Genomic DNA, 25,964 nt, shown 5'->3' with positions numbered 1-25,964 from the left:
CTGACTTCCTTATAAACTGGGGTCTTATCACTTCAGAGCAGAACCAGTTGTTCCACTTAGCAAACAAGCATGAAGTCTGGGAGCACACAAGCTGGATTCGTTTTAGAGAAACAAAATTATGAGATGGGCTTCAGAAGCACGTGTTGTGTTGCAGTGGCTAAAGTGGGTTCAGTCAGTCTAGAAATACTCTGAAGTAAAACCCCTGAAATGTGAATATTGTTTTCTTAGCATCAGTTATGTTTCTCTTAAGACATGCTTCTGCTGTAACCCAGTACTTGCTAAAGTAGATCTAGCCACTGAGAAGTACACATTCACGATAATAGGAGAGGAAATTGAGATTGGAGACATAAGTGAAAACTGATGAGATCATGTATAAAGACAGAGAAGTTTAGGGGGTACTGAAAAAAAAAAAGGGTCAGAAAAAGAGAAATGTGTATTATGTGGAAAAACCAGGCAGAGTGTTATAAATATTCCAGTATGGCAGTGGAAAATGACTCTTGATGGAATGGTCTATATAAGTGGGCCTTTAAAAATACTAACATGGCTTTCATCTTATTTTGGCAGGTACTTTCATTTACGCACCCTATCTCATTTCATTCAGCTGAAACTTTTGAATCTCTCCTGGCTTGTTTGAAAATGGATGATGAAAAAGTGGCAGAAGCTGCATTACAAATTTTCAAAAATACAGGAAGTAAAATTGAAGAAGACTTTCCTCATATACGATCGTAAGTTGTATATCTTAACTCTTGAGTAGTGTTCTTTACTATATGGGATTTTGGAAGTTCTCATTCTTCCTTTTGCATGCTATAGCATTATCCTGCATTCTTTTGGAAGAAAGTATTACTTCAGGTAAAGCAGGAAAGAGTTGTTGAATTACTTTAAAATGCAGTGCTTTTTTAAGAATGGAAGTGAAATTAATGTATCCAAAGTAGTGACAGCTGATATTTTACTGATATTACTATCATTTTTATCATTACCCTTCAGAATTACTTAATGTTTTTTCCTAAATTAAATATGGCCATGTAAAAACATTCTTTGCACTTTAATGGGCATGTGTAGACAATAATATTTCCAAAACAGCTTTTAGTAACTTGTGCAGATAAAATGTTTGTTTTACCACATGATATTTTATCAACAAAACCCAGGGGTTTTTTACTTGCAAGCCATGTAAATAACCCTTTTTTTCTTTCTTTGAAGAAATTGCCAAAATCAGGACAATTAGCAGTTTTGCAGAGGTGGTGTGTTCTATATATGTATATCTGTGCTTTTTTGCTAGTTTGATATTTTGGAAGATTTTCAAAATACAACTTGTGAAAAGGTATTTATCTCTTTTTTTTTTTCCTTTATTTTTCCCCCCCAAGTGCTTTGCTTCCAGTGTTGCATCATAAAGCTAAAAAGGGACCCCCTCGTCAAGCCAAATATGCTATTCACTGCATCCATGCCATATTTTCCAGCAAAGAAACACAGTTTGCACAGATATTTGAGGTAAAATTAAAATATTTCATTTTTATTTATCTTTTAATATCGCACCTGTAAACTAAGGGATGTAGTGGCAATTTATATGACAAGTTGTATCAAATTTAAGAAAGATATTTTTCCCCTTTCCCTTTGTTCTCATACAGTTTGCACAGAAAAATGGTAGTGGAGGGTGTTTTTGTATCCCATGATCCATCATGTTTAGGGTTATGTATTTCAGCAGATGATAGAACAAAACAGTGTTGGGCTGTCTGCTAGAACCATGAACTATTTATGGAAAGAGGAACCATACACCACTCCTTACTCCAGTTGGGACTGGCCCAAAGTATTTAAATGGTTACAGGAATTACAGAAAACTGAATTATGGCAGAGACTATTTAAATAGTTTCTAGTTGTAACTGCAAATGTGCTTTTTAATTAGTGCCCATCAGCCTTTTATCTTGAAGGCTGAATTATAATCCATTACTGAAATTGCAGTCTTGAAATGTAGTATGCCCACTTCTTCAACAAGAAAATACACTTTTTAATCCATTGTTTCCTAAATGGTCCTGCTTGAGCTGCTGCTTTTTGAACTACCCAGATGTGATAAAACTTTTTGTCTGTCGTCTTGATTTTTTTCCTTTTGATTTTTAGGAGACTTGTAGGGTTGGTGAATGTGTCTTTAAATCTAAATAGTTAATAGTTCTTTTAAAACTGTATTTCTGAAATAGAAGTAGACATGGACAACTTGGTACAGAGCTCTCACCCACCTCCCCTCAATAAGACACAGATTATAGCAGTAATACCTGAATTTGTTGCCTTTATTCTAGCCACTGCATAAAAGTCTGGATCCAAGCAATTTTGAGCATCTCATTACACCATTGGTTACTATTGGACATATAGCCATGCTAGCACCTGATCAGTTTGCTGCCCCTTTGAAATCTTTGGTTGCCACTTTTATTGTTAAAGATTTGCTAATGAATGATAGGGTAAGTATTTTTAAAACCTTGTATTAAGATTTTGCTTCTCCTGTAGTATGATACTCAGCAAGGACTAGTGAAAATATTTGGCTTGTTGGTTCTAATTCTTGTCTATGGTTGTCTTTTGAATTTCACATATACCATTTGACTCAGTTGAAAACCAACAGTACAGGAAAGGAGACAGTATTAATTTGGTATTCCTTACTAAAGTGACAAGCTGTATAGCACAGCATTTGATCACTCATGACTTGCCTTTTACTAAAAATGGGAAAATTGTTATTGACTTCACTCACTCAGTCTCTTGTCTTGAACAAGCAAGTTGTGATTTTTTAAATTTTTTTTTAGGAAGTGTTAATGCATTTGAAATTAAAATACACTGTTTATATGGAAGTCTGAATTTTAATTTTTCTAATACTTCTGTGTTGGTAGTGATTCTAAAGTGAAAAAAAGAACTCGTGTGTTATCAGCCATTGTTTAGGGAAAGATTTACTGTCCAAAACTATGTACTTGAAGTTCCAGTCTACTGGATATGGAAACTGGAAATTATTTTCAAAGCAACAGCTATTACACTCTAAAGCAATAGTTTTCAGGTAACAACAATGAAAAACAACCCCTTTATTACTGTTAAATTTGCTGATACTTGAATAGTGAGGTAAGAACAGTATCTCACTTCTGTAATGTTTACTTCTATAAAATACAGAAGGCATAAAGCTAACCAGTGAGTGCTGCTGTATTGTTTTTGGAAGCAAACAGGAGAGATTACAGAAGGTTTCACTGAGGAGTAACAGTAGTGTAACAAAATGTAACATTTGGTTTAGCTTCCAGGAAAAAAGACAACAAAACTTTGGGTCCCAGATGAAGAAGTGTCTCCTGAAACGCTTGTTAAAGTAAGTAGCACTTACTATATTTTCCTATGATTGTCTGTCTAATATTTAATAAAGACAGTTAAATATCTGGATTCCTAAAGCTGACAACTGCTTTTCTCTGTTTCCATGTCACCTTTCCAAAAGTAAAAAAAAAGTAACTATTTTTAAAATGAGGATCTCATCAGTATACACATTTTTGGATTGCCAGAAGAAAAGAATTTGCTTTTTGGAGCATCTACTTTTTTTACTTCTGTAAATAAATTTACATATACACTTCATAGAATTTTTATTATAGCTTTTTATAGCCTTAGGTTTCGTGTGCAACACCCAAGTATTCCAGGTATTGTCACAGTTAAAGTAAAATTTTTTTTTTTCCCCTCCTGTTTAACATAGGAGTTAAATACCCTAGAGACTTTGTTTAAAGTCTTCCCTTTTTCTTTTGAATTCTTAGGACGTTCCAAGAAACTTTGAGTGCTATTTTGGAATAAAGAAAAAATTGGTTTTGGATTTGTCAGTTTCTTCAGATAAATAAATGTGTCATATTGTTTTTTCTCTGTGTACAATGTGTATTAGAGAAAAAATAGATTTAAGGGAAAAAATCCCCAACTTTAAGATGGTGGTGGGGTTGTCAGTTTGGTTTTGGGTTTTTCTGTTTGTTTTGTGGTTTGGGGTTTTTTTGGTGGTTTTTTTTTTTTTTTTTACACACTTAAAAATGTCATTTCAAGCTTATTCTTTTTTTGGAGTAAGTTTTTTATTACATTTTGTGGACTTGGTAGTAGATATTCTCACTCGATTTTTCTCTCCGAAATAGACTTACACTGTGGAAAACACATCCTAAGTCTGTATTTGTTTTTAAATGCCCTTTCTTAGAATGGGGTAGATTATACTTTCACATTTTCTTTCAGAATTAGGAAGATGCATGTACATTGTAGCATGCTGTTTCCAAGTTAATTATAGCAGTCATTTAATTTCCAATGTCTTTTGAATAAAGTTGCTCTGATGGTTTCAAAAAGTTCTTTACCTTCTCTCATGAAGCTGTTACATTCTTTGTAGCATACCTCCTCTGCTGGTTTAGTAAGTACTTTGGTTTCCAGCTTGGTACAGAACTCATTACTAGAACTCATTACTGGAAATGCTCAGTTGTGTTTGGAGTTGATTTGTCAGCTTTTTATTCGTTTGACTAAAGCAAGGATATTTATTGTATTTGTGCAATTCCATAGTTACACAGTACACTCCAAAAACTGTTAAAAGAATGCATGTTTGTTTTGATTTAATGAACTGCTAGTTTAAAATAGACATGATTTCACTTCAGTGATTATACATGTAACTTTTAGTAGTAAATATTGTTTTTTCTTATTTTTTTAAATATTTATGAAGCTGTAATACCTCTCCGAAATGCGCTTTTGTGTTGATAAAACTTTTCATACAATTGGCTATTTGGAAGGGAATTGGCTTACAGAAAATCTTAAGGCAATTTGAAGCCAAGCCTGAAAAGTGTAAGAAGCATTTATTGGCAAGTGAAAACAGGTTATTGTGAAAATTGATTTGCAAATTTAATTAGCATTTATTACTGCTGAGAAGCCTATATTTAATGAATGCTGCAGGCCACACTGTTAGTTTAAAAACAATTTCTCTCTGACAGTGTATTTCTCTTCACTCTGGTTTTAAAAGCCTCTTTATCTCTCTGTAATGTAACTATAATATATCTAATGGGGATCTTAAAACTAGCAAGTTTAAGTATGAAAGGATGAAGGACTGGTGAAGACAAAATTTTAGTATTGTCCAGCCTAACAGACGTAGGCTGATGTAGGCTAGACTTAGTTTTGGATGCTAAACCTTAAATGAAATTATGTCTGTAGAGGAATGTTTCAATACAGTATTAAATATCGATTGTATTAATTATTGTATGATTTAGACTTGAATTCCGACGCCTGGCACTTGAGTGTCTGCTCTAAAGCAGTAATCTCTCTTGACTGTGACCAGTACTGAATCCTTCGGTGCACATGCAGTGGATTGAGACTTACATAGTAGCAGTGATATTTCTTGTTTCCTTGTATGTACACTGCAATACAAGGCTTCTCATCCTATTTCTCTAACTGTGCTTTGAGTGGGCATTGTTTCATTTTTCGCTACTGCACAGAGCTGCAGCATTTGTAGCTCTGAAAACTCAAGTAGAAACTGAGCTAGCTGTTGTCACGATGTTGATGTGGTAGGAAGACTGTTTCTAGGAGCACTACATGGGATGGGAGTCCATTATACGTTTACAATGGAAGCGTGATGATAATCTCTAGATCACAGAAAAGGCTTATAACTTATAACTATCTGTTGATTATTTTTGGTAATATGAATCTTAAAAATTAATACTTATTTACTACTGACAGTTTATGTAAAGTTAGTAGTTAATTGCAGTTTTCTCATGACAAATCAGAGATCTGTTACATTATATTTACTATGTCAGAAAGAAATGATAATGTCCTGTCACTTCTGCTTGCATTTCAAATACACATAGTTCACGTTGTGCTGCTAAGTCGAGTACAAAGCAGTCATTTGTGGCTTTGGTATAGTTCTGATCCATGCTGTATTTTGACTTTCTTGATATTTTCATGTTGTGCATAATAATTTTTAATCTCGGAGGAGAATTTTAGGCTCATGGGACACAAATTGAAACAAGAGGTTCAGACTGGATATAAGGTAAAAAACCAAACCTGAGAACAGTCACGCAATGGAACAGGTTGCAAGAGGTTGCAGGTTGCCAAGAAAGCCTGTGCAATCTCCATTCTTGAAGGATTTCAACACCACAGTGGATAAAGCCGAGACCAGCATGGTCTGACTTCATAGCTGACTTTCCTTTGAGCAGGAGATTGCACTGGAGAGACCTCCTAACACTTCTTCCAACTGGAATTATCCTTTGATAGTTACCCTGTTTGGCTGCAAAGAAAAAAATTTAAAACATGAGGGCAGTGCAAACTCACGTCATGTTTAAGTCTTCAGGTAGCCAGAAGCAGTGACTGGGGTAATTCTCATGCCCTGTACTAAATTCATGGGAGTGCTTGATTCTGAAGGGTTGCTGGAATGTCATCACAACATCATTAACACCAGCAAAGAAACAGGGAACATAGTGGGTTCAGAGAAAAATTCTGAAGGAGTTGGGATGAAGACTTCCTATGTGGAAGGAAGACTAGAGTAGATTTGAACAGTAAACCTGGGGGAAGGGAATTGTGGAGGGGGAAGAGAGAAGCAAAGGTTAAAATTGAAATTGCTCAGGAGCTGACCAGAGATGTCAGGGCTCAAGAGAGCATGTGGCTGTTCCCTGGCTGAATATGTCATTTACTTGAAGGCCAAATAGACCTAGCATGTTTCTGTCCTTCCAACAAAAATGGGAGGCAGTAATGGTTACAGGTACTGGTTATGACACAAAGAAACTGAATTGGTGAGCTGTCGAAAGATCTGTTGCTGCTGTTATTGTTACTGTTATTTTGCTTTTATTGCTATTAAAATCTTCTGGTGGATACCTACAGCTGTTTCAGAGGAAGACTCTTTGAAAGTTAGAGCAAGACAATTTAATTTCTGTTCCACAAACTTCATTTGCATTTTGAATTCTTGAGTGACAGATATCCTACCTCTTGTTATTCAATAGAATTGGAATTCTGTAGGCGGAGTAAATGGGCTACAGTGCTAAAAAATAAACTCATGTATAGGTGACAAGCATAGAACTTGGATCTGAAGGGACCATTGTGATCAGTTTGTTACATGGAATAGATCAACTGTATGATGAATTTCATTTGGTGATATTGTGAATATTTATATAACAGTTATTAGAACTGCCTTTCCCATTAAGGAAGGAATTTGAAGTTACTGTGTACAAAAAGTGTCTTAGTTTTTTCTAGAGCTTTTGGGGTTTGTGTTCTTAACTCCAGGGTTGGTGTTTAGGTTTGGTTTTGTTGTTCTTTTTTTCCCCAAGGATGTCTATGTGATTCATATAAGCATTTTCATTTTGCTGTAAGAGGATACTGATCTTTCTGTTTTCTTTATCGTCTCTGCTCTCACATAGAAGGAAAATGGAAGGAGAAGGGGATTCAAATACTAAAACAAACTTAATCTCCAAATTCATGCTTTATTTTCACTAAAGAAATGTGAAATTATACAGTGTTTCTTGATAGCTGCTGGATTCTGCATACTTTTAGAAGCTTGCCTCAAAACACTTTGTTTCTGTTGGCAAAAGACAGTTATTCTAAGTAACAAGCTTTGAGGTTTTTCTTTCAGTAGCCATGAAAGAAATATTCTTTTCCAGGATGAGGTATCTTAATACAGGTTGATACTTTAACAGTCGAAATGTCTGAGCTGGTTTTTAATTTACATGTCTTAAATTTAAACTCAAATATTACATATATAAATAGAGAATACATAGGGAGTCAAACTTTAACTAAGTGTTGTATGATTTTTATTTACTGTCGTAAATGCTTGAGACTTTCAGTAAAAAGTTGCTGTCTAGTGAGAATATGTCTAGTCATCTTTCAGTATTTAAATGATGTTTTGCAGCCTTGACAGGCTTGTGTTCACAGCAGCAAAAAGCACTTGGGAAAATACTGTGTAATTAAACTAAGATAAAGATTATTTTTAAAATGAGACTCATGATGTGATATGACTTCTGCATACCAATCTTTTTTTTTTTTTTTTTTTTTTTTTCCTTCAGATTCAGGCCATCAAGATGATGGTTCGGTGGTTGCTAGGAATGAAGAACAACCACAGCAAGTCTGGAACTTCAACTCTGAGGTTGCTAACAACAATATTACACAGTGATGGAGATTTAACAGAGCAAGGGAAAATTAGGTATGTAAGAGATGGTAATGTTTTGATGTCTGTGATGATGTGGTGGGGAGAGTTTGAGGTATAGTAGTACTTAAACTATTCTGTTAGACTGCTTAACAATTTATACATCTTATTTTTTAAGAACTAATGGTAAGCTTTGCTGGATTCCTTCATAAGTTTGCTAAGTCTCAGGGGTTTTTTAACACTGTAGATATGACTGTATTTTAATGGTTTTATCTTCTTTGGTTTATCTCTTTTTTTGAAGAGCCATTATTCATATTGCAAGAATAAACTGTGTAACTTCCTCTTTCCCACTGAAAATTGGTTTTAATTTTTTATGCAGCTTGCTCTTCCTGATATACCAATTGTTGTGTATGTCAGGCCAATAGGCAGGATTTCTAATAAAAAATAATAGCATGTTGCAGTAAACCATATGGGAATAGCTAGCACATAAGGCACTTCTGCTTGAAGGCAGACTTTGATCCCTTGAGGCCTCTAAAAGTGAAAGGAAGAGGGAAATGTATCAAGAGGATTAAGTCTCAATAAATAATTTACCTTTTAGGTGATTGTTAGACAACTTTTTTTTTTCTGGGTATCTTCTTAATCCTCTGCAGTAGGAGAAGTGACAAGTTGTCAGCTGCTATTGCTTGCCAAACACTGAAAATTTATGTCTACAAAAGCCATTAAGGGCAGGGGTGGATTGTGCCAGTATGAGTAAAAAGGTGGTAATTTTGGGGTAGAATTTAATGTTATACAGTGATTATGCAGATAAAACCTATGTTGTGTGTGCAAAATTGCAAACCCAGGAGTTGTCTAATATTTTATCTTTGTTGTAACTGTGTAGTCTTTCTTAAAGTTCCTTGTAAATAATTGTTTCATAGTTTTAAATTCTGTAATACGACCATTCATGCAGTTACTAGGGAGTTAAGTGTTTCAGCATGACTGCTTGGAGCATATTGTTGGCTTATCCAGTAGTTGGAGAATGGATTAGTTCTGTAGGTCCTGTGTGTTTTCATGCTTGGGGTGATGATTCCTTACTGTCCATGTTTTAGAAACTTAATTTTCCCTCTCTTTTTGTTCTAAAAACTTTAGATAATAATAGAAACCATATATAATGATGTGGTCAGTTCTCCATTATTTAAATGAATGAAGGGCTGGGGATCCTTTTACGGGAGGGAGAAAGCTACAATGATGAGTGAGGTTGCTCTGTCTTAAAGGCAGCCCTTCAACCCCAGAGCTTGGAGCTCTGCCTGGGGATTGATGATGAGCTGACTGAGAGCTTATGGGTTAGGATTAAAGAGCAGACTGGTATGGGTGACATTGTAGTGGGTTTCTGCTGTACGTGCCCTGACCAGGAAGAGCAAGTGGATGAGGCCTTCTATAAACAGCTAGAAACAGCTTCACGTTTGCAGGCCTTGGCCCTCATGGGGGACTTCAATTGCTCCAACATCTGCTGGAGGAGCAATGCAGCAGTGCATAAACAATCCAGGTGCTTCCTGGAGAGCATCAATGACAACCTCCTGACACAAGTGATAGAGGAGCCAGTGAGGAGAGGTGCTCTGCTGGACCTCTTACCAACAAGGAGGGACTTGTTGGGTATGTGAAGGTCGAAGGCAGCCTTGGCTGTAATGACCATAAGATGGTGGAGTTCAGAGTCCTGAGGACAAAAAGCAATACCACAGTGCTGGACTTGAGGACAACGGACTTGGGCATCTCCAAGGATCTGCTTAGTAGAGTCCCATTGGATAAGGCCTTGAAGGGAAGAGGGGCCCAAGAAACCTAGTTAGTATTCAAGCATCATGTCCTCTAAGACTCAAGAGTGGTCAAAGCAGAAGGTCAGGCAAATATTTCAGCAGAGCTGTGTGAATGAGCAAGGAGCTCCTGGCAAAACTCAAACACAAAAGGAGGGACTGAGAGTAGTCCTGCAGAGAATGACTTGGTACTGGTGGATGTAAACGTGGACATGACCTGGCAACGTGTGCTTGCAGCCCAGAAACCCAACTGTATGCTGGGCTGCATCAAAAGAAGTGTGGCCAGCAGGTCAAGGGAGGGGATTCTACCCTTATTCTCCACTCTGGTGAGAACCCACCTGGAGTACTGTGTCCAGCTCTGGAGTCATGAGTACAGGAAGGACATGGACCTGTTGGAATGGGTCCAGAGGAGGGCCACAAAAATGATCAGAGGGATGGAACACCTCTCCTATGAGGAAAGGCTGAGAGAGTTGGAGTTGTTCTGCCTGGAGAAGAGAAGGCTCCAGGGAGACCTTATTGCGGCCTTTCAATACTTACAGAGGGCCTACAAGAAAGATGGGGACAAACATTTTAGTAGGACCTGTTGTGATAGGACAAGGGATAATGGTTTTAAACTATAAGAGGGTAGATTCAGACTAGATATAAGGAAGAAATTTTTTACAATGAGGGTGGTGAAACACTGGAACAGGTTGCCCAGAGAGGTGGTAGATGCCCCATCCCTGGAAACATTCAAGTTGGATGGGGCTCTGAGCAACCTGATCTAGTTGAAGGTGCCCCTGCTCATTGCAGGGGTATTGGACTAGGTGACCTTTAAAGGTCCCTTCCAACCCAAAAGGTTCTATGAGGTATACAAAAAGCGGAAGTAGGGACGGGTAACCTGGCAGGAATACAGAGAACACAGTCTGAGACACAGCTGGGAAAGTCAAAGCCCAAATGGAATTGAATCTAGTGAGGGATGACAAAGGCAACCAGAAGAGCTTCTATAAGTAAATAGATGACAAAGGAAGACTAGGGAAAAAGTGTACCTGCTGCTGAATGAGGCAGGAGCCCTGGTGACATAGGACATGGAAAAGGTTGAGGTACTGAATGCCTTCTTCACCTCAGTCTTCACTAGCAAGACTGGCTTTCAGGAATCCCAGGCCCTGGCAACCAGGGGAAAGTCTGGAGCAAGGAAGACATACCCTTGGGGGAAGATCAGGTTAGAGAATACTAAAGCAAACTGGACATGCATAAGTCCATCGCCCTTAATGGGTTGCACCCATGAGTGTTGAGGGAGCTGGCAGATGTCGTTGTGAGGCCACTCTTGTTCCTCTCTGAATGATCATGGTGATTGATACAAGTGCCTGAAGACTGGAGGAAAGCAAATTACTTTCCTATTTTCAAAAAGGACTGGAAGTAGGACCCAGAGAACTAACTACAGGCCAGTCGGCCTCACCTCAATCCCTGAGAAGGTGATAGAACACCTGGGCTCCCCAGTGCAAAAGAGGTGTGGAGCTACTGGACTGAGCCCACTGTAGGGCTGTGAAGATCCTTAAGGGATTGGAGCATGTGATGGATGAGGAAAGGCTGAGAGAGCTGGGACTGTTCAGCCTAGGGAAGAAAAGGCTCAGTGGGGATCTCATCAATGTGTATAAATAACTGAATGGAGGGTGTAAAGATGGAGTCAGGCTTCTCAGTGGTGTGCCGTGACAGGACCAGAGGCAATGGGCACAAACTGAAATACAGGGGGTTCTGTCTAAACACAAGGAAATGCTTTTTCCACTGTGAGGGTGACTGAGCACTGGCACAGGTTGTCCACAGAGATGATGGAGTTTCCATCCTTGGAGATATTAAAAAGCCATCTAGACACACTAGGGCAGCCTGCTCTAGGTGACCCTGCTTGAGCAGAGAGGTTGGGCTAGATGACCTCCAGAGGTCCCTTCCAACTGTAATTATTCTGTGATTCCCAGTATTGCATTTTGGGAAGGCTGTAAGCTGCAAGGAGAGAAGGTCTCCGTTGTCTGTGTGAGCTATACCATATACACTAACAAGTACTCTCAAAACCTGAAGCAGAGGTGATGTTTCAGGGGCATTAGTTTTGCATGGAGCTTGCTGGTATCTCGCTGACACTTTTTGACCTTTATTCTTCACTCTCAGTGAGGATATTTTCTTTCTGGAAGTGCTTATTGTGTCCCTACTGTGCAAATCTTACGCTGCTCCTTCCAAATTAGAGTAGGCTTTGGAAAGAGTAAAATTGTCTGTTAAGTACAGAACATAACCTTTTAAACTGTACTTGATCTGATACCATTCTATGTAGAGTCAGTTTTTGTGTTCATGACTTGCATTTGTCTTTTAAACAATGTATAATTTGCTAAAGATAATTTAATTAACTGAAAGTGCCAGGATTCAGGAGACATTTGACCTCATGTAGGCTGTTAGTCATGTTGTAATCATCTTGGTGTTATTGTCCTCATCAGCCATGAAAATTACTGTCCCCATGCCTCTTTGAAAAGTACAGTTGTGTAGATTTAGTGATATTTTAAGGGAATGGGATTTTTTAAAATTTCAAAGCATGGTTCAGCCTAGAGTGTCAGGTGAAGACGAGGTCCCACTTGGAAAACAAATAAACAACTCCCTACCCTTGTTCATCCTTCTCACTTTCAAGTAGTAGGATTGATGACTGTTGAGTTGCTTTTAAGACAGCAACTAATTGCTTTGAGATGTTAGCGTACGTAGGTTAAATTCACCAGTGCCAGATTTTTTAAATATTTCGTCAACAAACAATATCTCAACCATCTTTCCAGGTCTTTATTTTTCATTTAATAAGTCATAAAAAGTCCTACAAATTTAAAACTCGGTATTATACTAATTTTCTATTTGTGGTTGGGTAAAACAGCTAAAGTTGAATCTCGCATGTCTTTGTAGTAGGATTTTAATTTTAATCTATACTAAGTGTAAAATAAGAGCATTTCAGTATCGGAGGACACTAGCTGTTGCTGGAAGTATTGATATTAGATATGAACCTGAATTGAGATTCTTCTGAAATGCTATCTGCATTTTCCTTAAACTGAAACTTACCAAGAGAGAAATTACTTAAAAACTGGAGTTTAGATCTCATCATTCTGTGCTATAGATAATTTGCTATGCTATCTGGTGTGCAACGTTTTCAGAGGTTGTATTCAAAAGACACTTTTTATTCCATGGAACATGGAAAATGTTTAGAAAATTCAACACACTGGCATTTATTCTCTGGAATAGAAGAATGAATATTAACTGCTAGTTTGTGAAGTGAGAGAAGAGATGATTATGTACCAGATATGTTTTCAGGATGCATTTATTTGGATTATCTTTGTGCAGCCCACCACCTTAATTAAGACTGTGTTTTGCACTTGATAACATCTTTCCATGTGGTTTCACTTTTGTTCTCATTTCAAACACATGGTCATCAGCAATAGTAATAGCACTCCAGAAAACAGATGTCCAGCTCCCTCTTGTATCTCTTAGAGAGCTCCTGATAGGACAAGGGCGTCCTTGGTACTAATTTTCAAAACTATTAGAAGAAATCAAAAACTGCAATTATATCATACAGAGCCTTTTATTTCAGCCCTAATAATTGTGTGGTTTGGGATAATGCAGATCAGAAGGCTTTTGGCTATAACAGTTTGATCAAAAATAAATCCTCGATTGAGAGTTTCTTTGAAGATAATCCTTTGGGGGAATAAGACAGATCTGATTTTCATCTTCAGCTGTAAGAATGACACTCAAAACTGACCCTGTCCTGTTCTTCCTTCCCACAGCATGCACACAAGCTTGTGGGTATTTCTGCGATACATATACTCTGTAAAGATTTGGCCAACTTTTATGTGAAATACCTTTGAATTTTCAGAATTAAATGTTATCGCTACCAAAGCAGAGGAAGATTGAAAGTTCTTGATTTTATACTTTCCTTTGGCTCAGTCACTCTGCACTTGTAAGTTATTATTGCTCAATTGTCACTGAAGTGCAAAAATTGAATCTTTATTGGGTTCACTTATCCCAGTAGATGCAATTTAAAGTGAAATTTGGCATTTAAGACTAGACGTTACCACGTTAATCTTCATGCTTTGTTTGAAAGTTAGTGCAGCTTTCATCCTGTCATTGGTTGCTCGTGACCTGTTTGGGTTTTGTTTTTTTTTTTTTAGATGTTGTTTCCATAAAATACTGTGGTGTGTATAAAACCTGATTAGATAAATTTTAACGTTTAAGCTCTTTAGTAGGTATTTTTATCATGCACTGTGTTTAATAATGGGTGTTTATCTCATTCTTTCAATGCTTTATACGGTTTTCATGACAATAGATTAAAGTTTGCTCTTTCTAAGGGTAAAGGGCAAATGATTAAGAAGTTAAACAATATTTGCCCTGCTTAAGTGAATAATTATTTCTAAGTACGAATACAACTTGATTCCTGTTCCAAGTTATCAAAGGAAAAAGCTGTACTTACTACTTCTGAATAGAATTCATTAGTGTTTTAAGTGAGAGATGCATAAAACTTCTTATTTCTTTTGTGTTTGATCTGCCTTTCTTAAGAAGTAATACACTTTACTGAAAGAAATTTTCTAAGAACAGTGAAAGCTCAACTAAGTGTATTAATGCACATATTTAGTGAATATCAGTTTGCAAAGCTCATGTGAAGACACTTAATATTTTGATAACCTTTGTAAATATGGTTGTAGGTTACAGAAAAACCTATTCATCTTTTGATATGAAAATTAGCAAATGGTTGGAGTGTTTTGCTAAGTGGGAGTGCAATTTGGGTGTTCAAGTCACAGAACTACTTTCAGCATGTTGAAAATCTTTTCACTTGCTAAGTCCTTTTTGCTATTGTCTTAAAAATATAATTCACTTAGTCACCTATCATAATATCTAATTAATCTCAATTTATGTTGATTTGCAGCGTGGATTTTGAGCTATCATTGCTAGAAAAAGTGTGGCAACTTTGGGGACTAGTAATGGGCTGCTACTTTGACAGGAACTCCTTGCTGAATAAAAACCAGCATACTGAACAAAAGTATCTTACAGGCTAAATGAGGTCTCTGAGAGGCAGTTTGGACTGTGCTGGTCCAGTGCAGAGCTAGAACTGTTTCACATACGTGTGGAACTTTTAGGAAGTTCCAAAGAATATTTTCATTGCTAAGCTGGGGCAAGGTAATAGGTATGTGGTAACAGGCTGTAAAATGTGGTGACATGGAAACTACTTTTGGTTTGAAGTTACTTCTGCTGTTGATTGGGGGGGAGAGGTGTGGCAGCAAAGTCCATGGAAACTTTTCCTTCTTTAAGTACCTGTTTTTCAGTAATGCAAACTTACTGAGATTTAATTAAGTCTAATAATTACATAATTTTTTTACTAATTAACCTTCATAACCCATGTGCTTGTTTTTCAGTAAACCTGATATGTCTCGGTTGAGGCTGGCTGCGGGGAATGCGATTGTGAAGTTGGCACAAGAACCTTGTTACCATGAAATCATCACCCTAGAACAGTACCAGCTGTGTGCGCTAGCCATAAATGTAAGGAAATTAGGAGGGACTTGTGGGTTATCAGCAAATGTATGAGTATATATGTTGTTTGTTCTGTATGTTGTGTATACTTTTGCTAATCTGATTTTATGCAAAACGTTCAGTCTTGGCATGAATTTATTTTCCCGCTACATAATACTGAAAACTGATTTTGGATGAGAATTAGATCTATAGTACTGGTCTTCCCAGTGGGGGAATGCTAACTTAAAAGTAGTGAAATGTTAGAATATTGATGAACCAAGGAATTCAGTATTGATTTTAAGTAATACCTGAGCTGCATTATAGCATTATTAGAAGTTGAAATGAGATGACATAAAGTATGTTGGACTGCAGTGACAACAGTGACCTTGGTTTCTTGATACTTGGGTAGAATATATTTGGAACGTAGAGGTCTGCAAAGATATTTGGCATCCTTTAAATATTAAAAGAGATAGGGAGAGATTTCTCAGTATATGTTGGAATTTTCATCCTTAATTTCTGCTGGTGAGCCCAAAGTAGCCGAAAGGAAGTAACTTCCGAATTGTAAGTAGAGATATAGAGATACTCTGTGTTCCTGTCTGGTAGACTTAAATTCTACAGAAACTGATTCACACCCCAAGAGGAAGGTGATCATGGAGGGACTCATGTTGGTGTTACTTGTGTAACTGCTGGTATTCTCCTGACTTTACAAAAGTCAAGAAATCCTCTGGGAGGAATCCCTTCCAGAAGATATCTTCAGTAATAATGGTATTCTATTGTAGGTCTTAATTCCTATGACTGGCTAAAGCTTTAAAAGCTGCAACCCCATTTAAAATGTCAGAAGATTTGAAATTGGATTTTAATATTAGAAAATATAAAGTAAAGCTCCTGTGTGGATATTGTTTATTTTCATATAGAGTATCTTTTCAAGTTCTTAAGTTGTTTGGAATTGGCTACAGTTAGGCTAGAAAAATCATTCATATACCAGAGTAAGACAGTCTGTATTATGTTGATGTATTGTTTTGATAATGTTTAGGTAGATTTTAAGCTTCTGTATTCCTGTGGAAAGGAGCCCTTACTCAGTTCCCAAATGCTGTGAAAAACAAGAGAAATGGAGCAAAACTTAAAATTACTTAAGCAAATGAAATCTAACAAAAATGCAGCAGAAATTCAGTGGTAATAACTGAAGGTCTTTACACCCAAAGCGAGGACTGAAACTTTTCAGTCTTCCTGTTCCAAAACCTAATAGAAATGTTAGTCCTGAGTCAAAATCAGTTTTAAAGATTTTTACAATTCAGAACAAAATTACTAGAGAGGAAAATAACCACTTACTGTAATGACAAATAAGACCTGTCTCTGTTCCAGAAAGGATACTCTAGCCAGATAATATCATGCCAATATAGTATTTGCATGTTCTGTTTTCTTCTGATCCCAGTGATCAAAACGTGTTCATTTCTTCAGTCATCTCCTTCCTATGGCAAAGTTTTGTTTATTGCAAAAGTTAACCATGCAGTTTGCCTCTATTAAAATTTGCCTTCATTGTTTTGACTCTCTTTTCAGTACGTTAGGTGCAAGTTCCTTGCCCTTCATTGCATCACTGTCTCTCACTTTCTTTTTTGCTGCTTCATTTTCCAGCTGTAGCAGTCTTAACTTTTGTGGATATTGATAACAGATGTGTTGTCACCTTTTTTTTTTGCTATCTTTGGCTCTAATGCTTACCTCTCCTCAATTTTTGAAAGGGAATTTTGAGAGATGAGATTTAAATTAGGAGAACATAATAGGGTCACCAACATTTATAAGCAGGTTAGTATCACATCTTACTACAGAATCATAGAATAGTTTGGGTCAGAAGGGACCTCTAAAGATCATCTCCTTCCAAACAAACTGCCATGGGCAGGAACATCTTCCACTAGATGAGGTTGCTCAAAGCCCCATCTATCCTGGCCTTGTACACATCCACAGCTCTAGGACTGAGCACCACGCAGCTGCTCACTCAGTTCTGCCCCCACCCAGTGGGATGGGGGAGAGAATTGGGGGGGGGGGGGGGGGGGGGGGGGGGGCGGGGAGTAAAACTTGTGGGTTGAGATAAGAACAGAATAGAACAGGAAAGAAGAAACTAATAAGGGTAATGATAACACTAATAAAATTACAACAGTAATAACAAAAGGATTGGAATATACAAGTGATGCACAATGCAATTGCTCACGACCCACCGACCAACACCCAGTTAGTCCCCGAGCAGTGATCCTGCCACCACCACTCCCCCCAGTTTATATACTAGATGTGATGTCGCATGGTATGGAATACCCCTTTGGCCAATTTGGGTCAGCTGCCCTGGCTGTGTCCCTTCCTAACTTCTTGTTCCCCTCCAGCCTTCTTGTTGGCTGGGCATCAGAAGCTGAAAAATCCTTGACTTTAGACTAAACATTACTTAGCAACAACTGAAAACATCAGTGTTATCAACGTTCTTTTCATAACCTATCTCAAAAACATAGCAATCTACCAGCTACTAGGAAGACAATTAACTCTATCCAGCTGAAACCAAGACAGCCACCCACATTGTAAAAACTTTTTTGTTATGTCCAATCTAAACCTAACCTCTTTCTGTTTAAAACCTTGCAGTTTGCAGGTCACTTGCAGGCCCTGGTAAAGTCTTTCTCTGTCTTTCTTATAAGCCGCCTTCATATATTGAAAGGCCACATTAAGGTCTCCCCAGAGCCTTCTCTCCTCCAGGCTGAACAACCCCAAACTCTCTCAGCCTTTCTTCATAGGAGAGGTGTTCCAACCCTCTGGCCATTTTCATGGTCCTCTTCTGGACCTCCTCAAACAGCTCCATGTCAGTTTGGAATGGGGACCCCAGAGCTGGAAGCAGTATTCCAGGTAGGGTCTTGCTAGAGCGGAGTAGAGGGGGCAGAACCACCTCCCTTGACCTGCTGGTGATGCTTCTTTTGATGCAGCCCAGGATACGAGGGGCTTTCTGGGCTACGAGTGCACATTGCTGTTTCAGGTCCAATTTTTCATCCACCAGTGTCCTGTTCCCAGCAGGGCTGCTCTCAACCCCTTCATCCCCCAGCCTGTATTGATGCTGAGGAGTGCCCTGAGCCAGGTGCAGGACTCGCACTTGGCTTTTGTTGAACCTCATGAGGTTCACATGGGCCCGCTCTTCAAGCCTGCCAAGGCCCCTCTGGATGGCATCTCTTCCCTCTAGCGCATCAGCTGCACCACTTGACTCTGTGTCATCCACAGACTCGCCAAGGGATGTACTCAATCCTTCTATCTGTGTCATTAATAAAGATACTGAACAGTACTGGTCCCAAAGTTGGCTCCTGAGGGACTCCACTTGTTACTGATTGCCATTTGGACACTGAGTTTTTGACCGCAATTCTTAGGGCCTGGCCATCCAGCCAATTTTTTATCCAGTCTATCTATGAAACCCTTATCTCTCAGGTTTAGAGACAAGAATGTTGTGTGAGGTGGTGCCTTACAGAACTCTAGATAGATGGCATCAGTTGCTCTTCCCTTATCCACCTACGCAGTGACTCCATTGTAAAAGGCTACTAGATCAGTCAGGCATGGTTTGTCCTTTGTGAAGCCATGTTGGCTGTCTGTAATGATCTCCCTGTGGTTATCCATATGCCTTGACAGATCTTCTAGGAGAATCTGTTCCACTACAGTATCGCTTTTGTCACCTTTTCTCCTCAGCTATTGGTATTTCTTTGCCTTTGCTGACTTCCTTACTTGTTTACTAGAACTTAGATTGTAAGATCAGTCAGGACGGGAATTCTGCCTTTACTTTTCTCTGTAGCTCTTAATGGATTTTGAATACTTAAGAATAACTTTTCTAGACCTTCTTGAGGTCTTCTACAGTCTCCTTTCTCTCTGCCAGGCTATTGAGTTCAGATCCTCGGATGAAGAGTGACAGTAATGGTTTCAGTGATTTTTGCACTTTACAAGTGGTACTGTATTAATCTCCTATGGAAACCCATCTGTATATTTGTTTTCGATATATTTGCATGTGTACATATGCATACATATATGTTTATACTTAGAATGTTTAGTATTGGAATCCATTTCTTGATGGTAGATGCTGACTATTCTGTAAGTTTATTCATTCTTAACACTATGAAGAGTAGCCACGAATTAGGACATTCAAGTGATGTCAAGGCCAACTCTAGTATTATGTAATTTAATTTAAAGTGAATGTTCTTTAAGTGAACAGATTGGGAAGCAGTTTAAACAAAAGGAAAAGTTAATTTTTAAGGTCTGTAATGGTTGCATAGGTTCTGCTATGGTTCTGTGCTGGCAGGTTTTTTTGTCTTGAGACTGCCATTTTGTAATGTGGAATGATTAGAGTGCAGAATACGTAATTAAGTGTTGTCGCTAGTTGCTGTATTAAGGTTGCACTGGTAAACAGAGACTTTGTGATGATTATATGCATGTAGTTTTAGTCATTTCAAAATCAGTTACGTATGTGTTTGGCCAAACCTGTGAGCTTACCAGCAGTTCAGTTCTTTGATCTGTAGAACAAATTTTGATGTCAGCAGAGCTTCATATTGAAATAGAGTAGAAAATAATTGAGCATAGGTTGAAGTACTTCAGTGTTTAACAGGCTTTGAGACCAGATTTAAGATCTGATAATCTTTGCTTTTGAAAATGCAATTTCAATTGTATTTAGAATAAATCTTTTAGATTGCATAAGTTTCATTTGTTAAAAAAAAAAAAATTCCAAAGCTTTTTCAGGTTCCTTTGTCAACTCTGAAGGTGTTTTAATTGTTTAAGCAAGTCTTTGTCAATTTTCAAGAATCAGAGTTGTGTCTGAGGGGTACATGCTGCTTTTCAAATACTTTTCTAAAAAATACTTTTAAATGGTGAACTTCTGATGAATGGGCATTAAATTCTGAGAAGTAGATACGTAAAATTGGGCTAATGTATGTGTTTTATTTGTATGCTATAAAAAAATGTAGAACTTGGTTGAGTTTGGTCCCGCTTCTTCCCAGTGAACTAGTGTAGCTCAATTTAAGGTTATTCTCAATATTAAAAAGTAGAGAAATGATAATCATTTCAATTTGTGCCACACAATGCCATCAGTAACAATGAACTATACCTTCCTTTGTCCTCTTAGTCAAGGAGGACATGCTTCCTTGTCAGTATTACCAACAAGGCGCAGGTATCTTCTAAGCTTTCCAAAGGCTACTGAGCAGGAGAGGAGCGCTGTACCGTAGCCGCCTGCTGGGGAGGGTGGATTTGCTATAAAGAGGCAATAGTTCTTGAGTAGGTCTCGTGGTTTGGGTTTGTCATCTTGGGTTGCTTCAAATCTGGCTACAGCTGGAATTTCAGGGTTTCAGTCCATAGAGGAAGACTATGGCTTGAAGCACAGATGGGAAAATGGGGCTTGATTAATTTCTTCTGGATTTAATTTTTGGGTGGGGGGAGAAGGAGGCTTGTGTTATCTAACACACGATCTCTTTTGATGCCATTTGCAAATTTAGCAGAGTCAGTGTTACCAGTGGCTCGGTTTTGTCTCTGTGCTTCCAGTTGGCTGATAGCTGGAAACCCTCTTCAATTCTTCCTGGTTTCTAAACTGTCATTTGATTACAATAGCTGTTTATACCTGTTAATGTTTTTTCTTCATATTTAGAGATAACAAATTTTTGACCTTTTTTTGGCAGGTTAAATACGGCAAGCTGTTTTGGTGGCCTTGTTTACTTTATGCTTTTCTGTACATTTTCTTCTAACTTTTCTGCACCTGCTTCTGTTATCCTTCTGTGGCCTTTTACTAAATGGTTTGTGGCATATTGAATGGTGTCTTAAAGTACTTAGGTTATTTTCATACAGAGAATTTTGAAGTTCCTGTCTTTTCTGGAAATACGTTGCTTAATAAATTGTAGAAGTACATTTGCAGCCTTCGTATTATTTTACTTTGTGTTACTTGGCAACTGTTAGACACGGGCTATTACCTTCTGTGGTCAGTCATAGTTCATAGATTTCCACAGTACAGTGGAAATGCTTGGTACTCTCAATGTTTGACCTTATCTGGTAATTCTGTTGAATTTTACTCAGTTTCTAACATTAATGGCTTGATGAAAATTTGTGAAATTGCAGTAGTAAAGTCAACGCAGTGGTTACTGGTGGCTAAACACTGTTTCGGTGAAGGTCTTTGACTTTGGCTCTACAAAGCAAGCGGTCCTATTGTAAACAATTTCATTAACTCCATGCCTCAGTCCTATGCTAAATTAGGCCTTGGGTCCTGAGTGTGATATCTTCCTGCACACTTTCTGAACCTTAACTCTTCTCTTGAACTTAAGGGAAGCTTCAACTGATTAATTCAATTTAATTGCTCTGAATTGGCATTAAAAATTTTCTTACAATTCCTATATATCTGTAGCTGTGAGGTCTGAAATCGATTTTGGCATATTTACCCAGGCTTCCATGTTTTATTTCAGTGTTTGTATTACTTTTCTAAAAGTTTACTTTTACCTTTTTTTGGTTTTGCCTTTTTTTTTTTTTTAATAGGATGAATGTTACCAAGTGAGACAAATATTTGCTCAGAAACTTCACAAAGGCCTTTCTAGACTACGGCTGCCACTAGAATATATGGCTATTTGTGCACTGTGTGCAAAAGATCCCGTGAAAGAGAGAAGAGCTCATGCTAGGCAGTGCCTTGTGAAGAACATAAATGTCAGAAGGGAATATCTGAAGCAACATGCAGCAGTTAGTGGTAAGAGAATAGATGTCGCTTTTTGGTACAAGTGCTATAGTTCAAATGTAAATGTGAGTAGACACTGAAAATATTGATTGTTTTTTGGTTTTATACATAGAAGGGCTGTAAATTTCACTTAGAAGTATCTAATGAAAACTGAAAATAGAGTCCAGATTTTCTTTAGAGTTTTTTAATAGGTATTTCTGAGATCTTTCAATTTCATTAAAGGCTGTGCAAATGCTTATACCTAAGTGTATTGGAAGTGAAGTAGTTTTTCAAGGCAGTTATGTGTACTGTTTGAACTTAATGGTTAATTAATCATTGTCACTTCACATACAACATAATTTTACTTCAGTAATTAATAATATGCAACCTTAATGACATAATGCTGTACTAAATTGTCTGTCTTTCCGCTGCTATACTGAGTAGCTTCTTATGTTATGCTGGCAAAGGGCTATATTTGTAGGCACTTCAGGATAAGTTTATGTAATTTTTTCATCCCAGTGCCAGCAGTTGCATTGTGGGAATGCTGTGGAAGTTGTTATGGACTAATGTTAGCTATTTTTCTTTTATAAAATCAGTCCTTTTCCCTTTTGACATACTCAAAGCTACTCACGTGCAGTATGATGATACTGGTATATGGTTATAGGAAAAAGTAAACCTTCATGAAGAGCTATGGGCATTTTCAATAAGAGTTTTTGAAAGTTTTATTTCTTTGAAAGATTACTGATCATTTGGCCTTTTGTAAATTAAGCGGATTTTTTAATCTTGTCTTAGGATAGACCAGACCTTTTTTTTTGAATCTGATCTCACAGATGCTGTCAGATAACCAATTTCCTTCTACATTTATGAATCACAGACTTTATATTAGCCATGTCAGTCTGTGTGAGCCTTAGTCCCATTAGATTTTGACCAGAGAATAAGTCTGCAGAGAAATCATTTTGTGTATCGTTAATTAGACTTAAAAAAGCAGAAACATAGGTGCTTTTTCACCCTCCTCAATAACATGTAAAGAAGAAAAATCCATTGAGCAAATGCCTCTAAGTCATCCTAAGACTATTCCTCTTGAAAGTTGAAAACTCTTTTAGTTATGTTAGAGGAAAATATAAGAATTCTCGTATGATTAAAAGTAATTGCTGATTTCCTAACTATATAAAGATAGATGCTGCAAAGTTACTATCAAAAATCTGTAGAAGAAATGAAGAGGAGCCTAGATTTGTGTGGTTCTCTTTATCCAATAGGACTTCAGAGTGTGCCTGATGATTTTTTCCTTGCTGAAGGACTTACCCGGAGTGATGCCATTGATTTGATATGTACTATAATCTGTGAGGAGTCTGGATTAAATATAGATTGCAGGATTTTTTGAGGATTACAATGTTATGTTAACTTTGTGACATTCAGGTTTACCAGTCTGAACTTTTAACAAATAAAATGTCTTGAACTGTTTGCATCTTAAAAAAATCATTACTGCAGTAGTACAGCTGAAGCTCAGTTCTGGTAAGATCATACTATTTAAACGCATATGTGTCTCCTCCTGTGTCATTCTCCCTACTGGCCATGCAGTAACTCAGAGTAGTAATGATGATAGTACCTCCTCTGAAAAGCTTCTACAAAAAAACTAGAGCTGAGAATCTGCATCTCTGATTAATGCATCTATTTTTCTGAATCTATAAATGTATGATTTTGTGATATGTTTTTTCTTGAAAACTTGGTACAGGTGAGGAGGATATCTTTCAGGTGTTTGGGGGGATTTCAGCATTTGTTGAAAAGATGGTAAACTTCTGTATACCTTGCCTTAAGGAAAACTTCCTAAGGACTGGTACCAGCCAGTAAAATGCCTCTTTCCTTCACACTGACCTTTTACAGGCTGTTAGGAATTACTCTCAGGCCTCTTAAATTCTCTAAATGCTATTCAGAGTGGAAGCCACTCAAGAGGAGACTTATTTTGATTATGTATCTGTTACTAGTTTCATCTGGGTAGAGACTTGTGTGTTGCATAGTAATCATTGTTTTCTAAGGGCAGGCTTTTACTTGCAAGTAAGTGGAAAAATTACAAGAGTAAAGATTAATTTTTTTTAACAAGTTTCTTTCTTAAATGCTCATAAAGGCCTGTCATGAGGGGGTTTTGGCACATTCTAGTTTCAAGTGCTGGTAGTTCATGTCTGTAAAGCCACCCCACCTTTCAGGTTGTGTTTGTCTTTATTAGATGAGGAAAGAATGTAAATACTATTTTTTTGTCATGATGGGTTAAATATAATGCATGTCAATATTTGTCCTTTTCCTGTTTTGTCTGTATCTGGTTCGCTTTGTTTTCCAGACCCAGTTGGAATTAATACTATAGTTATATTAGAAACTGTACAAGGCAGAAAGTTAGTGAAACACTGAGTCCATGAGTTCTTGACGAGCATTCTATTGAAGTTGCTAATTGATACAAATAATAGCGGATTGGTTTGCCTAGGACATGTCTAAGGCAAGCCAATCTTGCTAGTGTTCTAAAATCATAGTTATGTTCTTTTTCTTCCCTGCCACTTTTTTTTTTTTAAATTTAGTTAAGCAAACAGATGCTGGATAAAAATGTCAGTGTTCTAATGTATTTGAAAATAGTTTTCAAATATTATTATATACAATGATTTACAGATATTTGGACTTCTTATTCATAACCCAGTATGGGTTAAAAGCTTACTGAAAGAAGATTTTACAGAGGTGGTCATGTCTTTCATGACCACTCACTAGCTCAAAAATGTGATTTTTCAAAAACACACAGGAATTTCCCTCCTTCCTTCACATGTACATTCAAGTGTTTATCCATAGGCATGTTAATACCATGACTTTGCATTTGCCACAAGCACTCAAGATGCTTGTACTATAGTAACATACACAAAACACTAGCATGCCTACCTTGCCTATTGTCCTGCCTGTTGCACAGGGTACAGGTTTAATAACTTAGGTGTGCTGTGTATCCTCCAGTTCCTCTTAGTCGTTAGGCTAAAGAAAACAGCCTGGACGTTTTCTGCAAAATGGTTTTTGGCTTTTGGTATACAACATGTCTTTTTGTTGTCCTTGCCCTGTGCGCTATGACCTTTTTTATTCTGATTTTCGTCATCAAACCTTGAGGTGCTGAAGTTCACTCTGCATGGTGTTGGTTAGCTCAGGAATTTATTTGTTACCTTATGGAATGTGTGTTTTGTGATCATAACTCTGAGAGGGCCTTTGGCAACAATCCCTACTTTGTGAATCCTCGAGGAAAATAGGCCATCTGGCTGTCGTGATGTAGGAAAGACTTTCTCCTGCAGTCCTTGCTTAGGACAACTTACAAGTCTTGGAGGATGCTAGAAGAAGTTTTGAATGCTTTGAATGTCATAGTTCAGTTGTGCTGCTCTGTTCAAGTGGGATTGAGCCTTTCAAACTCAGTCCGCTACTACTTTGTTATAGCTTTTATGTTACCTCCTATCCCTTCTTTAAACGGGTAAGGTAAACAGGTGGGTTTGGGGAACATTGTGGCAATTTGACCGCAAAACCCCTGCAAGGTTCATTTCTTTCTGTTCTGTTGACAGCAAGGCTGCACACCGCAATGTCCGAAGAAAGAATAGTAGCTTACCCTGCAATTGTGCTGGTCTCGCGTCTTGCAGTTAACATGGATTTTGTGATCTAGTCTCACTTCTGTTTTTGAAAGTCTTTCAGAATACAGGCTTTGAACTGAGGAAAGGATTGGGAGTAGGGAGTGACTGTAGCTGTATTCTCAAGGTAGCTAGAAAATATGCAGCCCAGAGTAAGAGATACTTAAAATCTTAATTTTTGCATGCATGAAACATCTGCACATCAACCATGAGATGTAACATCATAAAGAAATGATAGGCCCACATATGCCTATGCTTTATCTTAATGTATGCTGACCTTAAATTTTGCTCTTTCC

The 25,964-nt window shown here is 37.6% G+C and overlaps 1 protein-coding gene across 4 annotated transcripts in view; it reads left to right on the top strand.

Moving 5' to 3' along the window:
- The window catches only part of PDS5B (PDS5 cohesin associated factor B), a 115,618-nt gene that overhangs the window by 70,306 nt on the left and 19,348 nt on the right, over window positions 1-25,964 (top strand). For all 4 annotated transcript variants that reach the window (XM_049822911.1, XM_049822913.1, XM_049822910.1 and 1 more), the window contains 7 exons: window positions 565-725; window positions 1,362-1,485; window positions 2,286-2,444; window positions 3,254-3,322; window positions 7,995-8,131; window positions 15,261-15,384; window positions 21,865-22,069. In XM_049822911.1, coding sequence (XP_049678868.1) covers window positions 565-725; window positions 1,362-1,485; window positions 2,286-2,444; window positions 3,254-3,322; window positions 7,995-8,131; window positions 15,261-15,384; window positions 21,865-22,069 — 979 coding nt within the window. The remainder of the gene's footprint in view (window positions 1-564; window positions 726-1,361; window positions 1,486-2,285; window positions 2,445-3,253; window positions 3,323-7,994; window positions 8,132-15,260; window positions 15,385-21,864; window positions 22,070-25,964) is intronic.

The sequence above is a fragment of the Accipiter gentilis genome, chromosome 19, assembly GCF_929443795.1.
Source record: "Accipiter gentilis chromosome 19, bAccGen1.1, whole genome shotgun sequence".
Taxonomy (NCBI): domain Eukaryota; kingdom Metazoa; phylum Chordata; class Aves; order Accipitriformes; family Accipitridae; genus Astur; species Astur gentilis.
Note: the sequence above shows the minus strand (reverse complement) of the source record. Positions and strands in the feature narration are given on the sequence as shown.